The sequence below is a fragment of the Boleophthalmus pectinirostris genome, unplaced genomic scaffold, assembly GCF_026225935.1.
Source record: "Boleophthalmus pectinirostris isolate CB_2022bp ecotype Guang Dong unplaced genomic scaffold, ASM2622593v1 HiC_scaffold_22, whole genome shotgun sequence".
Lineage (NCBI taxonomy): Eukaryota > Metazoa > Chordata > Actinopteri > Gobiiformes > Gobiidae > Boleophthalmus > Boleophthalmus pectinirostris.
In genome coordinates this window covers 27,567,803-27,585,155 of record NW_026571190.1, presented here as the reverse complement: position 1 = coordinate 27,585,155, position 17,353 = coordinate 27,567,803, and the positions used below count along the sequence as shown (strand labels likewise).

The 17,353-nt window shown below is 38.9% G+C and overlaps 1 protein-coding gene across 1 annotated transcript in view; it reads right to left on the bottom strand.

Moving 5' to 3' along the window:
* Nucleotides 1–3,530: 3,530 nt before the first annotated feature.
* pcdh7a (protocadherin 7a) overlaps nt 3,531–17,353 on the bottom strand; it is a 78,553-nt gene continuing 64,730 nt past the window's right edge. The window contains exons 4-5 of the mRNA XM_055158361.1: nt 6,919–7,120; nt 3,531–4,070 (exon numbers count right to left, since the gene is read on the bottom strand). Coding sequence (XP_055014336.1) covers nt 3,547–4,070; nt 6,919–7,120 — 726 coding nt within the window. The 3' untranslated portion in view covers nt 3,531–3,546. The remainder of the gene's footprint in view (nt 4,071–6,918; nt 7,121–17,353) is intronic.

The following is a 17,353-nucleotide window of genomic DNA, read 5'->3' as shown; positions in this document are numbered from 1 at the left end:
TAAACGTGCAAGTATAAAAAAATTACACACGCCCACACAGATTCATATACAGGAGTTCTGCTTGAGGAGTGGTTGAAAGGTGCTGTAATGAACTGCCATAAAACAGCAGAATATGAAGTAAAATCTCTGCCACTTTTCTAAGAGGCAGGGCTGCGTTGAGTCTATTCCCAATCTGACTTTTTTTTTTTAAGTTCTTCAACATTCCTGTCAGTCAGTGTCCATCCATACCCTGCTATATTGTTGCTGATTGTTTATCACCAGTTTCTTCTCAAAGTCTGTCAAGTTGAGAGTGCTCATTAAGCAGCCATGTTGGGAAGGGGAGGGGCTTTTTTCCGGAGCTACTCGTATAGGGAGTCATCAGTGGAGTTGAGTGGAGTTCTTAAGGTATATACAATGTCGGCTCACATACATTATAGAGGCGCTGGGAAAATCCTGTTCTAATTTGTAGTGTTCCAAGTTGTCTTCCAGTGTATAGGAACCAAGCAGCAAGAGTTTCTGGCAGTAAGAATGCCAAATATTACGATTTACAGTAGTAGGCTAAACATGAAGGCAGTGGATGGATAGTGGACAAACTTCATTTCTCTCTTTGACCTTAGCCGCAGTCTAGACAATTTTTTGTCTGTTATGAGAACAAGTAACTCACAAGCGAATAATTATATTTTGACGCCTCTTACTTACTTTGGCATTTTATCAGAGACGGCCAAAGAAGCAAATGATTAGCCATCTGGTGTGGTAGAGATCCAATTTTCTGAGACAGGGCAAAACGCACAACCTACATCGCATACTATTACTTTTTGGGTATATATAAAGCAGTGGTGGTATATAACGAAGTAAATATTAGGTAACTGTACTTTACTTGAGTACATTTTGAAGAAGACACTTTTTACTTTTAGTTCTCTACATTTGAAGATACTGTATCTATACTTTCTATTGACTGAAAAACCTGTAAATAAATCAAGTTGTTTCTGTTGAACAAAATCACTACATCTGAAGCTTTATTGGATCTCAAAATCTGAGCAAAATACTTTTTAATTTTTATTCTTAAAGTTTAAATAGAGACTTTAATACTTTAACTTCAGTAGATTTTTCATGTGATACTTTTACTTTTACTTAGGTATTTATTTTACTCTGGTATCTATGTATGTGCATAAAAAAATTACTTCTCCCACCACTAATATAAAGCATCAGGTATTTTATAACTATACTATCATTGCATTGTATGGCTTGACATTATATTTGGTCAGGCTCTAGATGGCCTAAATTTGACACAAATATAAAATTCAGTTTGTCTAAGCAACTGTTGTCCACTATTCTTCCTCTGTCTTAAAACACCGCTCACATTTCCTGAGTCTTTTGCATCAGCGTGTATCAAATCAATTCTCACCTGATCTAAAACAACCAGGAAATTCAAAACGAGACACACTTTTCCTGGCTCTCACTAGCTTAACTACTATTTCCTACTCTCACATTAAGGGGGTCAGGAGAGTTGGAGGAGAAAAGGAAACTCGTTAAAACCAAGGGGACGACCTAACCCTATTATCCCCTATCACACTCCTGATGATGAGAATTAGTATATGGCCTGGATCCACACCCACTCACCAGAGCAGTGCAGCGGAGTGTGTCTCTGGCTGCTGGGAAGGGCGAGATCTGGAAAAGCGCGTTATCTCCACCAGTCAGAAGCAGCCGTCTGGGCCGACCCACTGAAAAAGGGTTCTGACTGCAACTTTGTGCTGACAACATTGTGTTCTGCCGCCCGTAGCAACCTCCTCACTTTTTGGGTGATGGAAAAGTTAAAGAATCCACTGAAGATTGGCTCCCCGGCTGCCTTCATCACCTCCGTCCCCGTAATAGCTTACTGTGTATTCAAAAAAAGGCATGGGACTGTATCCAAAAAAGTGTTGTAAAAAAGAGAAAAATGTTCCTTCATGCAAGAGTCCTTTTTATTTTTTTATAGATTTGGTTTCTCTATGAGTCCTACTTACAGTATGCAGAGTAGTGCGTATTCCCTTGTCGATACGTACAGAAGATGTCATTGAAATTCCCTTTAATGAAGCCCTACATAGCAGTCAGAAAGATGAGTGATTATTTAAGTACATTTCGTGTTTAAATATTAGCTGGAGGGTAGCAGGCAAAAATGCTTGAGTTAGTTTTAATTAGGCAATATGTTCAGAGTATGACAGCACATACACGCATGGGGTGAGGGTCCAGTTTTTTCTTATGTGCTAATGTAGCCATGTCTGTGTGTAAAATGTATTTGATGTCTACAGCAGTAAGGAATAACATTATGGCCATCAGTGGTGGTTTAAATATTACGCGTTATTCTAACCACCTAGAGCAAATACCACCACCAAACTACCTGCTTGATACAGCAACTTCCAAGAGCAGCAGTTATGGAAATGCTCTGACTTCAGTTGTCAATTTTAGCTCAGAAACATTTCACTATTTTTCTTTTTTTGCTGCTTCTTCAGAAAAATTCCACTCGCAAACAGGTTAGGTTTAGGAGCTTATCTGCGTGTCATAATGTTATTCCTGCACAGTGTGTTTCTCTACGTTAAATGCTCCACTTTGAGATTACCATGTGTGGACTTGCGTTCTAACATGAACTATTTGACTGTATTTGCATGCTAACTCGTACTTGTGTCCATGTAGGCGTACGAGTACTACCAGTGACTGGAGTAGTACTCTGGTGTAGTCAGTGGTGAATGTGGTCTATTACACACATATGTACATACTGACCAATCAAGCAGGCCAAAAGAAAATGCTGCGTTGACACTACAAACCCTTGTGTCCTTGCTCACGGTACAAAACTATTCACATTGTAGCAGTTTGTTCAGAATTCTTTGCGTTTTCCACAGATACCTGATTTTTTCCGGGATCAGCACATTTTTTCTTGTAGTTACTGTACACAGCGAACACTTTGTTGCTATTTTCATCCAGTACTTAAGACTTTGTTCTCATGGGAGTTGTGGCTCTGATCGCTCCACTTTCCCAGATTGTAGCGATAAAGGTTGATTATTAGCCATGAGAAAGTTATGTTTTTTGTAATGAATCCCACCCAAAACACTGCTATCAAAGTTGTGTTCTATTTTTACTCGATAAGACCTTGGTGGTGGTGAGCTCATCCAAAGCTGGCATAGTGGTTTCATATGAGGCGTTTATAGCATTTGGATTGCTCACTATTTGTGTTCTTCACTCAGATCCCTGTTTTTCAAAGGGTCAGACATGCACTGGAATCAGATACACAGAGATGAAGTTGTCCACCTCTACAGATGTTGATAGGATCATTGCCCAGAGGCAGTCAGTAGTTAAAAAAATCTCCTTAAGAAAGTTAGCTCCCGTCAGTCCATCCTCTGCCTGCTTAAGTGTAAGTGCCTATAAATATTGGTTAGAATCCAAAAGGTTCAGTTTGATACATGAAAAGCTTTCATCTCTGACATTTTCACAGCATTAAGAGGCTTCCCAAAATGTGTTTACAAGCTTTAATGTCTTAATACTGGCTTTTCAGTAAAGTGGTAGTTGCAGGTGATTTCTGGGTCGTGCAGCTTGTCACAGATACACTTCTCTCCGGGACAGGGTGAGGCAGGATGTGGTCTTGTAGTCCCCTCCTGTTCGGGTTAAGGGTATGACCTCTGGTGCTTCCTGGCTCTCCCCGGCCTCCTCGTCCCCAGGTTGGCGCCTGCCGAAGCCAGCGCTGCTGAATGTGTCGTAGGAGGCGGACGTCATCTTGCGGTTCAGGAGGTTGCGGTTGTGGTCGCCCATGTTCCTGTTGCCGAGTGTGCCGAGGGGATCCCCATTAGCCAAAGGTAACCTCTGACCCTCTACGCTGACCACCACTCCAGGCTCTGAGCTGCCCGCGCTGCTCTCACTATCGCTCTCATGGTGGTTGTTGCCGCGGAGATTGTTGTTGTCGTCCCCCGGTGCGAAGGTGGAGAGTCGTGGGGGGTCGCTGCCGTGGCGTGGCCGGCGGGGGGAGGAGCGGACGGGCATCCAGCAGGTGTCTGAGTGACCAAACTCATCACACTCACGGGTGCACTTCCCGGTGAGGGCCACATCTGGCAGCTGCCTGGCATCTAATAAAGAAAAGAAGATTTGTGAAGTCAAATGAGCCCAAATAGATTATACAGTACGCAGACCAAAGGAGATTAGAGCAGAGGTGGAAACGATGACTCACATTTAATCTGTTACAAATACGTTTAGTTATTGAGTAAAGAGGTTGTCACTGAGTAGTTTTCAAATACTCTACTGTGCTGTAAATAGTACTTTTTAGTGTTGTAAAATTTTATATAGATATTTAGAAATGTCCCAATTATCATTAAAACATAATCTCATAATACATTTAAACTGTCAGTATTTAGGTAGTTTTATTGCATTGGTATATTATTTTTTTTGTCTTGAGTTATAGGCATATCATTTTTAAAGCAATACACTAACGACAAAGTAGGATGTGTATGCAAGAAAATGTGGAAGTCACAGCTTGTTTGCTGACTACCACACTAAATCTTAAGGGTGATGGTAAAAGTTCAAAGGTCAGATGAACCAAACAATTTAAAGTGTACAAAATGGCCATTATTAGTCATTTGAATGAGAGTATTCAATATTTTCCATTGCTGCATTTACATAGGGGCAATTATAGATCCCATGAGAAAAAGTTTAAAAGATCATCGAGCCAATAGAGACCAGTGCTGGTGAACTGGAGGGTTAAGTGTCAAAGGGTATTTGTAAATCTTTCATTCATAAATCAATACCTATGATAGATTCTATACAAATTGGCCACTGAGTAAAAAAATAATTAGCATATGTATACCCTACACCATCACTCTAAAGCATTTCAAAACCTTTTCAATTTTCTACTAGCAGCTCAGATAAATGCATGTGAAATCAAATAGGCAAATAATTATTCAGCTTAATTATAGACAGCACAATGGATTCTCAGTCCAATCCGCCTCTCCATCTGACCATGACCAAAAGTTATTACAGGGCATAACATCTTAAGGACTTTTGCATATTGGTGAAAAACGGCATTAAAAAAGAAGCACATCTGCAGAAGTACAGTCTGTCATCTGAAGGTCAGCACAACCTTGGCCACTGGCATCAACCTCTACAACAGACTTATAAAAGAAAAAATAGCATACTTAATTTATTTTTAGTTGTGCAAGGAAAAGCACATAGAACTGAAAATCAAGGCAACGCACAAGGGACACGACAAAGAACATTATTTTTAAGGCTTTTTGTAAATGTGTGTAGTTAAGTGTACAGTTGAAGTAGTACTTGGGGTTTTCGATAACTATTTCAAAATGCCGATGGTAAAACAAGGACTTTTGCTTGTAAAGATATTTTTCCACCAGGGCACAGCGTCAAACAGCCAAAAGGTAGAATTTAATATCAGTTTAAGGATGCACTAACTTTTTAGTTGAGGGTCCAGCACCTGCTTATTTCTATGGAGATGTCATTGCTCTGCCTGGAATATTCCACAGTTGGACATTAAACAGCTCTACCTTACATTTATTAAATTACAGGTGGTTTTATAACTCAAAAATACCTAGAAAAACATTATGACCGTGAGTGGAGTTGCCTTTCACAGATCTGACCTGTAACTTGGTCTGGTTTGGTCTCCATGAAGATTGAAATGTTTAATGCCACACTGTGAAACATTCTAGACAAAGCAATAACATCCCCATGGAGAAAAGCATTTGCTGGACTCTCCACTAGAAAAGTTACACAGTGCACCTTTAAATTATGTGTGATCTACCAAAGAACTATACATACATGCAACCATAAATTTAAATAATAATAATATAAGAGGAATGTGTACAGCATATTTTAAGATGAAGTGAACTGTATATATTGTACACACTATGCAGAAATAGAACATTTTCAGCTTTATTCCAAATCGGGGAATACAAGTATTTCATAGTATAACCCATTTGTCAAAAAGAAATATTAACACAAATGCATTGGTCTGGAACAAAATGCAGCAGTTTTCCTAAATAGAAAAGACTCCTGAGACAAATTTTTCATAAAGGTGTTCAGTGCTGGAGTTACACACTGCATAAATACACAGCAACTGGAATCCTCTAGACAGCCATTGTTATTAGACCAAATGGCTTTTATATTCCTGTCACGATAACACATCCTGAGTGTTATTGCGATAAACGATAATACTGTGGCCAAAACTCCTTGTCAAAGCCGGATCTCATCAGAAGTGAAGCAGGACTGGGACAGGTTAGAATTTGGGTGGGAGATCGCTGGGAAAATCAGGTGCCACAGGAGGGCGTGGGCGTCGTTGTGTCCTTAGGCAAGACACTTCAGTAATAATGGATCACTTATATATAGTGCTTTTCTGGACACTCAAAGACAAAGATGCTTTAAAGAGCATTACTCATTCACTCCACACTCACCGTTGGTAAGATACTATTGTAGCCACATCTGCCCTGACCAACACGCACAAGCCACTTACATACTAGGCAATGTGGGTGAAGTGCTTCTGAGATCTGAGGGGATTACTTCACCCACATTGCCTAGTATGAAAGTGGTGTGAGTGTGAGTGTTGATGGTGGCTGAAGGAACAGATGGTGCAAATTTATCAGCCTCACTTGCATTGTTCTGCCCTAGGGTAGCTGTGGCTACAATCGCAGCTTCCCATCACCAGGTAATGAATGAATAATGCAACAAATTGTTAAGTGACTTTGAGCGTCTATATAAATCTGATGCATTATTATTATTATTTTATTTTATTTATATAATGCAAGATAATCCCAGTAAACCATTTTAAATACACAGTATCATTGAGCCCCAAAATGTATTGTATTCCATCTTTCATATATTGCAGGAAACGTCGCTATAGTAATTATCATGACAGACCTAGGCTTTTATTAGCTGTTTATATTGTGGCATGTGTGTGTGTGTGACTGCTCTGACCGTTCTCCACATGCTCCTCTTCACCCACACTGCCCTCTGGAGTGGTCCGCTCGTAGCCCTCTTCAGGCAGGGGTAATGCCCCCAGTCTGGGCCCTGATGAACTCTTACTGCTGGGCGTCTCGGAGTCCTCCAGGCCACTGTCGTAGCAGCCGCCATCTTGGGCCTGGTTAACCACAGAGAAGGTCACCCGCCGGAGGGTCCCCTACAGAAAAAACACAAACATACACAATATGGGTTTAATCATCCATGACTTCTAATCTGAGTTGCTAAAGGAGGGATTAGGCGTATGGGCAGGGCTCACTGGCAAAGATGTGCTAAGATTATCTGCGTGTTCTCCTTGATTATGGGTTTAGCAGCTACAATGCAGGCAATAGTCATGGACCAATCAGGGAAGTTTTTGTTTAAGGTTTAATCCTGGTTACAGATGATTGCAGCTGGATTTTGGGGTTGGTGTGTTTACAAATCCATCGTCCCTTATTTATTTTCTATTGGACCACTGCCCGCTGCAGCTGCGTAGTCTGGTCTGGTGTAAATAGTGTGCGTGCCACATAAGCAGAGTAACCCAGGTTCAAATCTCTGCCCAGATGGGAATTAAATTAACAAATATATTCACAGTTTATCTAAAATTGTGTTATCGACGTTTTTAAGTATTTACTTTAATCACAATGGTATTATGGTGAAACCTTAGGCCAAATTTAGATTAACACAGAATAACATTAGGATTAAATAGGTTTATTAACTGTGCTTTGTTTAGTTAATTATGGGCCTAAGGTAAACACAAACAGTGTGAATGAATGAAAATGTAATGTAAAATAAAAATGTATCATAATAATTTAAATACAACAAAAACTTACAATAATATATGATGTCATCTTTTTCATGCAATTATTTTCTATGTTCTAATTTAATAATACTAGATTAATATTTAATAATCTAGTTTAATTACAGTTAAACTACGTAAAATGCATCATTTTAACTCACATAAAAATAAATCAATACAAAAAACTTAGATATTACATACATTTAAATCCAAAATTTCCCCAATTTCTTCTATTTTATTCATTTTTTCTTATTACTGTTATTACTATTGATATTATTTTTTACTACAGATGCATTTCTAAAACACCCAATGCAGGGGTGTCAAACTAAAATTCACAGAGGGCCAAAATTAAAAACTGGGACTAAGTCGTGGGTCAAACTAAATATTTACTGAAACATTTCAACAACATCTGCATGTTTTTTCTTCTTTCAAAATATGTTAAACCTTTTCTTATTAAAATATATGTTTGATGTACCCACAGAAAACCCAGGTTAACATGCGGCTATTATTGATGTCTTAGAAAAATACCTGAAGCCCACCAGACTCCTTTGAATAAACAAAATCTAAAAATCACAGGCACAGGCGGGTAACACCACTGACATCCCTACAGCTTGTAAACTCACTGCAACTCAGAACTAAATTTGCATATTCAACCTGCTACAATCTACAAGTACAAATTACCACATCTAGAAAGTCTTTTTCATGAGTTGGTGGGAGAAACAAAATGCACACAGAAAGCCCATAATAAAGTGTGATGGGGGAGAATATGAGAGAGCGTTAAGTGACTCCATCTTGCCTGGAGGGACCACTCTGCACTGGGACGCATTATTTCTATAAAACACCCTTCCAATCTTTCCACTAATTTATCTGGGGAAGTTACGGTCCTTCTAATTTAGATCTACTTTGAAACATGCTGGATATAGACTCATATTAAAATGAAAATTCTTCTGGAAAATCTAGAAGAACAGCAGATAGCCTTGATAAAATATAACCTATTTTACACCAAAATCGAATCAGGTTTGCAACATAAAATTAAAGGGCCCATACTATACTATTTTCTGATTTATGTTATAATGCTGTTTCCTCTTTCCAGACAAACCTGGAGCTGTGTTTTGTTTCATTCACACATGTTTAACCAACAAATCCTGAAGTTCTTCTCTTATGGAAAAGACTTTGTTCCACCTTGTGATGTCATGTGGTAATACAGGAAGTGCTCCACTGTGTTTTTAAACTCCATACACCTTCACTAGAATCATTCGGATAACTTCAGCCCTGGAACTGCCAATCTCTACTGAACAAAAGATGAAAGATAGCTGTTAACTAAAAAAGTATCACGTCATGGCATGACATCACAAGGTGGAACAGAGCATTTTGAGCTTTTGGAAGCATAGACAAACTAATAATACTCAAACATGTGTGAATGAAACAAAACACAACTCCAGGTATGTTTCTGAGGAGGTAGGTACACTATTCTAACACGACTAAAAGGTCACATGAGTCAATTTTTCATAATACAGGACCTTTAAAGAAAACTAAGATATTTCAACATTTCATGACATATTTAAAGGTGCACTATGCTTGTTACCAAAGAGATGTTATTGCTTTTCTTAGAATATTACACAGTATTGCAATAAACTTCTCTGTCACCATGGAAACAAGTAGATGTCGACATCAGACCAAGTTAGAGATCTGAGGACAGGCGACCCCGCTCACAATTAGAATGCATGTTATAAGACATAAGCAGATATAGAAGGCGGAACACTAGAAAACGTAAAAATAAAACAAAGTTAATTAAAAAAAAAAATAATAATTGTGATGTGCTGGTTTAGTCCTGATTCAGTCCAGGTTTTAGGTCCAGGTTTAGTCCCACTTCAGTCCCAACTGACTATGACTATGATTTTACCACTAAAACTTTCAACTTTTATACACCGTTGCGTTCTGTTTTAGTGAAACTGACAGATAATTTCTTTTGAATTGATATTGCAAACTGAATTGGTAAATGCAAACAACATTAATCTTATTTTGTGTGGGCCCAACTATAAAAACATTTCACATAATGAGATATAACAAGACAAGAGAGCAGAGGTACACAAGCTAATCAATTAGGCAGAGGCGAAAATGAACTGAGCGCTTCCTTCTGGTGCCACTTCTTAACAGTTGAGGAAAAGTTAGTGTGACAGCGAGGGACTATGGGTACAAACACTGGTGGCGTGAAATGTATTAGAGCTGATGCAGAAAGCAGCAGTTCTAGGGAGAGTTTCTTGTTACTTTATAATGCTCTATAGAGTCCCATGTATTTTTAGAGCAATCGCTAACAAGGAGATGACTCAACCTATTTCCCTCATTCCTCAAGTACCGTGGCGCAATATTGAGAATAGAACATGACAGAATGTTTGAGACTTGAAATAGGAAGTGCATTAGACATTACATGAGGTGAAATAAAGGCCGTGTATACCAGATTTTTCCCTATGAATTAAAGCGCCAGTACAGATACTTTATATTGCATAAGCCACTGAGGTCAAACGTCTGCTGTGTGCCGTCTGCAGGATTGGCACAAGATATTTTTTTTCTTGGAGGAGCTATGGCAGGGCTGAGTTCTTTAATGGGGGTGCATGTTTAACATGTAAATATGGAGCCTTTTAACAATGGAGACGGCACCCATGTTTTAAACAAGTTATGATGTAGTTAGGCCCTGTAGTAATTTATGAAACATTTTTAGTCATGATTGGATGTTGAATAAAAATGGGGCAAACATCTACCATGGAAAACTATGGTGGTGCATTAGTGCGTCTAGGGCAGTCAAACTGCGGCCCATGGACCGACTCCGGCCCTCCACGCCCCTTTGACTGGCCCCCCAACCCCTCTGTCCCCAACCACTTGAAATGACCCTATGAGACAATCCTCAAAACTTGTCATGGCCTATTTTTTTTAATTACTTTTTGGCAAATACTAACATGATGGCATCTGGTATTTTGTTGATTTTTTCAATTAAAAAATAATATTTATATGAAGTATTTATATTTAAATAATTATATGACATATTTACATTACTGCTGAATTTGCTGCTGAATATTCTTCATCTGAAAAGCTCGAGATCAAACAGTGACGGTCAGCAAACGTGCAGAGTACTGTAGTGCAGTTAAGGACTGCAAAATGGAGAGTGTAAGTAAGTACGGACAAACAGAGAGTGCAGAGTTTTCAAAGAACAGTGGACAACCAATTATTTCTTATTCAGTATAAGGACTGTGCAGTTTGTCTGATATGTGAAAAAAGTGTGGTGGTTTTCAAAGACCCTGCGTAGTCAGGGTCGTTCAATTCTGTTATTCAGCCTACGAAACCCCGCCTCCCCATCACAGTCAGGAGTGATAATGTGGCCCCCAGAGGAAAAAGTTTGGTGACCCCTGCTCTAGAAGAAGCTAGTGTCCCCTCAAGCCCCTGCCTAGTGTTATATCTGGCTGTCTGTACGTAATTAGAAAACATTTTATTGTCTGATAATCAGGAAGTACTTGTTAGCATGCTAGTTGTTGCTGCTCCTGTCTCATGAAAAGCACTTGCGGGTAAGTGAGAAATCATTTTGGACCACTGCAAACCATTTAAAATGAACTAGTTCTGTTTTCACTTTTTAAAGACAGAACACATATTGTACAAAAGTAAATCGTTGTCTATCATGGTCATGATCAAGGACGCCTCCCCTAGCGACCGAGTATGCTAGGTATAAGAATAATAAGTAGAAGACAAATGCATGGTTGACTGGTTTGTTTTGGTTGAAGCTTTTGCGAGATAAGGTAAAACTATCATTATTGTTTATATATTTGCCATTGTCAGATAGTGCCATTTTCTCAAAGGACCTTCAGTTTTCCTTTACAAGGTTTTAGAGTCCTTTATTTTGACGTTGTCTCTCATCTCTAATATTTTTGATACGGCACTGCCTCTATGCCATCACTGGGGATTTACTATAATACAAAAGGCACATATGTCTGTCAGATTCTCGAGAAAATACAAAAAACAAAGCAATTCCACGAGTGAATGAGATTAGGATTGAGGATTTGGGGATTACCATATGAATGTAAATCCAGAGTGTATCGTCATGGGACATGTTTTGATTGACAGCAGTTGAGTTTTCCAATATCTGAAGCTTGCTAGTTGCAGCTTGCACCTTCTATTACAGAGTATATTGGTTCAGGCATGATTCTATCTAATTCAATTTAACTCAAGCTCCCATATCTCCAGGCCAGATAGTGTATGTTGTTTTGCTCTTCTCTTGACTCTCAACTGTTACAAATACTGCCACTGTTACTACATTAAAGATAGTTACTTCTACTTGTATTTCCTGCTGATGTATCACCTGCTTGTTTCTATGTTCCAAAGTATGCTATTAAAAAAGTCTAATTTACATTTATTCAATTACAGGTAGTTTTATAGCTCAAGAATATCAAGAAAAACAGACATTGTGACTGTGAGCGGGGGTGCCTCTCCACAGATTTGACCTGTAACTTGACCATGAAGACAGAAAGGTTAAATGCCAGACAAAACAATATATCTCCATAAAGAAAAGCATTTAATGGACCCTCCATCAAAAAGTTACGCAATGCACCTGTAAGTTCATTAGCAGGACTATGCCTCTTATTTTCCATAACCTATTTATACGGCCTGTTCCCCTTCCTCTCTCTTTCAGTTTATGTGTCCCTCCTTCCTGCTCTCCCTTCTTTTCTGCTTCTCATTCTTTCTGTCTTTCAGGTATGAGGGGGATACAAAGCCCGAGAGCCAGTCGCCCCCTCAGAAACCCCAAACCAATATGACTTTGTCTAAGCCAATCATCGTCTTCATATATAACACATATTCACATTGCGCTCTGATGGTGTGGGTTTTGTTTGGTGCAGTCAACTATTCTGTTATTGCAACTAACACCAATGTGACTACTGTTACTACGGCAACAACTTTTACTGCTACAAAGACTTCCTTATGTTCATACTGTCATTGCAAGATTAAATTATAATTAACAACTATTTATGTGGAGACTAATTTAACTTAATCTTAAACTGATCTGCTTTGGTAAAGTATTTAAAATTGCTTTAAAGGAAACCTATTGTCCTTGTGTCTGCTGTATAGCTGTAATCTATGACACCTGTTTGCACATTTTAAATCACAATATTCATCTAAAACCACTTTGACTTCCATGTTAGAAAAATGGCGTGCCCAATGGGAGCTGATGTCACTTTAAACATCATCACAACAAAGAGTCGGCATCTCCTTCACTCAATTTCATTTCTCTCCAACGACTAGGTCAGGAATCAGAATACACTTGACGGTTTGCAAGAACCCCAGAAGTTTTAGACCGTACACTGGCCAATCAGCGAAGAGCTGTGAAGCCGGCAATTATTTGGACACCACTGAGCGTTTCAGCACATTACATACATCTCATCCAAATAGCAGCGATTAAATTTAAAAAGTGCCTGCCTCCCTCAACATGCACAAATCACTTCAAATACAATTTTGGGACAGTAAATGGTGAGTGGAAACAGCTAGGCCTATAACAGGACTGAAAGCTCTAAAAAGTTGATTTTGCATAACAGGTCTGCTTAAAAAATGTAAAATTTCTATTGCTGATAATGATTTCACTACATGCATTGCTGACCTGTACTTGACACCGCTACTGTTACAACCACTAGAAATATATGCACAGTGTAAATGCTACTAATGTTACTAGAAAATCCTATGGCTACAAACTACGCCTACTTGAGCTACCACTAGTAGACTGCCTCTCAGAGATATATAAAGTTTTATTGATTGGCACATCTTTTCCAAATCTCCCTGAGCAAGACTTGCATGTGTCTAGCTTCTCAATGTCTAACTAAAAAAGTAATGTGTACTCCAGAAACTTCAAACTACTACTGCATACTTATAGACCTTCTAACATATTAATCAGAGACAGTCTCATCCTTGCATTATTATTGAAGTAGTTCTCTGTCATATTTCTTTCCATTCCTCCTTCGTACTTCTCTGGACCAGTCATCTTTATGATGTGCCGATCAATACTATGTCCTTGACCTCATTACAGGTCTCTAGTCTTTCCCACACAGACTTTTATTGACCCATAGCTCCACCGTCCAGCTCCTTTCCCCCACATTTTCACTGAAACATTTAAACTTTTCTACCTCCAATCTAACTCTACAGGGATGTACAGAGATCAGTTTAGTGTACACGTCTTTCACTATGAAGGCCATGGGATCGATACCCAGCGAGATCGGCTGTGAGCTGGAGACATTTGTCACAGTGAGGGACAGGAGGTCATTGGACAAACTGCTCTCCATCATGGACACTCCTGCTCACCCACTGCACCGGACGATAGAGGGACAGAGGAGCTCGTTCTCCAACAGGATCCTACAGCTCGGCTCAAACAGTGAGAGATACAGGACTACATTCATACCATACTCCATACAGCAGTACAACAACTCACCCTGATGTAACAGATAACCTATGGCTACGTTCAGACTGCAGGGCTTAATGCTTGCATTCAGATTTTTTTCTGAAATTTGAATTTTTTGCGAGATAGTTCACATTTCCAATTAAATGCGACTTGTATGTGATCTTCAGTGTGAACTTTATACGCCCCAAAAGTGTCCCACATGTGCATTGGAGGATACGACTACATCACAAGCAGCGAGCATGCTCAGCGTTTACAGAAGTAGCCTAAACACTGAGCTTGTCTCCCAAAACACAGTCCAGTTCTTTGTAAAATGAACAGGTTAGACGTCCAAGGCCACTTTGTTTGAGTCTTTAGCCTCCTTGTATTTGGCTCGCAGGCTCCTTTTTGTTGACATTTCGGCCATTTCTTTGGCAATCATTTCAAAAACCGCACGGTTCTAATAAGACTCCTTCAATTTGGCCTGAATACAACAATCCCCCCAAATATAAATTAACTCACCAACCTCGCTTTCCCTCCATTGACTCCGAGTCTGACGTTTAGGTGGGATGAATGCGACCTGGCCGTTCAGACTGAAGTCAAGTGTCAAACTATCGTTTATGTATGGGTTTTAGGAGTGCATATCCAAGTGATCTGGGTCGCATTTGAAAAAAATTGGATCTGTGTCGTTCAGACTGTCATTGAAAGATCAGATACAGGTTGCATAGGGGCAAAAAAAATCTGATTTGGGTCACTTCAGGCTGCAGTCTATATGTTGCCTTTGTCATGTCAATCACGATTTAAACTTTGCACTGTTTCTCTTTACCCACTTCTTGTATATAGCTCAGATATATTTTGTATTACTTCATTCTATTTTTATTCTATTTTTTATTTTTACTTGTATATTTACATTTGCAGGGGAGTGACAAGGGGCCTAGAATTGGAGCCTCCGCTTATTAATTAATATTAGAGTTGGGCCCATGTGAGTCTCCTTACCCCAGGCCCCCAAATTTCCGTCAACAGGCCTGTACATTTGCATAATTATGCCTTATTTGACACCAGTCTCTTGCTAGTTTTACTACTTATGTTGAATTAATTATTGTTGCTCTTTGTTATTATAATATATTGTGGTGTGTGAGCTACTGAGTCCACATAATTTCCCTTATGGATCAATAAAGTTTGTCTAAGTATATGTATAGAAACATATTTATGAGTTTCCTTGTCCCCAATCTAAACATATGTACATTCAGAACCAGCAAAGTGCCCATGCATACTGGGGCTGTGACAATGTAACAGTGCAATTAACTGGTAATTGTCAGGAGTGTTGGGACAGCAGCCGCTAATATCCTAATGAAGAGAAGTGTGAGACTGTGAGTGTCTGAATTACTGCAGCGGTGTCAGTGCAGTACTCCTTGGTCGATTTAACTGTAAAGTAGGTCATATCTATATAGAGTAAATTCTGTTGGATACTAATCCCATATTACAGAATTATTACGGCTGTCATTATCTTAACTGGCAAGATAAAATGTAAGTAAAAAAATGATGTAAATGTTTTTGTTTTGATGCCTGTTGAGTGGGCCCATATAACGCTATTTTCTGATCTAGGTTATAATGTTGTTTCCTCATTAAAACATACCCAGAGTTGTGTTTTGTTTCATTCACACATGTTTAATACACAAATCATGCATATTTAGGATGAGTTCTTCTCTCAAACAGAAAGCACTCTGTGATGTCATGTGGTAATCAAGTGCTCCACTGTGTTTTTAAACTCCACACACCTTCACTAGAACCATTTAGTTCACTTTTAGCCCTGAAGTAATGGTAGCTGTTAACTTGAAAATGACTATTGAAAGACATCGCAAGTTGGAACACAGCTTTTTGAGCTTTAAAGATGTAGATAGACTAATAAGAAAGGGTTATTCAAACATGTTAGAATGAAACAAAACAACTCCCAGCATGTTTTTGATGAGGTAACAGCATTATAACATGGCTTAAAGCTCAAAGATTATTGTGCAATATAAAGCCTCCAACTGCATTTTGTTGACTTGAACCATTCACTTGTGAAAAATCTTCCATTGGTGAAGATTTCTGTCTATTACAAATAAAATGACACTTTAGTCTCAAGCATTCTTAAAACAACCCCCAAAATACATAATACATATTCTCTTATTATCATTATACCCAATGTTTTTCAAGTAATAAAGTAAACTTTGTCTGCAACTAATTATAAAAGGGTTTCTCTGTCCTCTGAAAGTTGTGAAACACACTTATAAACTCATCACAAGGAATAATTAAGATGCTAGGAATGTGTTAATTAACAAAGCGAAGAATAAGTTTAGACCACAGCAAATGAACTAGTTCTGGTTTTCACATTTTAACACAGTTCTTTAAGTATAGACTCTATTTTTAATCTAACTAATTGAATACGCATTTATACTATCTGGCATTGAACTGCACATGCACACTCAACCGCAAAAAAAAATAATTGTCTGGAGATATTCCTGTATCGGAGTTGCATGCATGGAGTACTTTAATCATACATCGATCTTACCCAAATCATAGCGCTTCTCAGACTTTTTCACGCCTTCTCTTTTATGTCCGGATATTTTTGTTAAGCTTTTAAGATTGCCTCTTTTGTGTTCTACCTCAATTTTCCTCCCCGCGTTCCTCCTTCCACCGTCTCATTGATGTTTTTCACACGATTCAGAAAGTGCGTTTTGTTTTGTTTGTGTGCGCGTGTGTAAACTGGTTTCCTATTATTTGCTTGAGCTGGTGCAATTAAGATAGATGACTAAGTATTATTGCTATGTTCCAAATGCTGAAATACATACAGACACATGAGAACTGGGACTTGATAGTAGCCAACTCACACCCACTCACACGCTTGAATTGGCTGAGGTCCACGGTGGCCAGCGAAATCATGGCTGTTGGAATATTAATTGGGTTTGACGGAGGACATAAAATACCTTCCCCTTAATCTGACACGGACCATTACGGTTCAATACTGACATGGGAGCTGCAGTCATTGCGCACAGTTGTACAGTAACAGAACTGCATTTGAGTGGGTGGGGGACAAAACAGACTACAATGGAATATAGAACTGTCAAGATAAAAGATTCAAACATGGTGGAGGTGTTTTGACTACTGCTGCTTCTATCTGTACTATGGTATTTATATTGATTATTATAACAGGTCTGTTTAGCTGTGCGTAC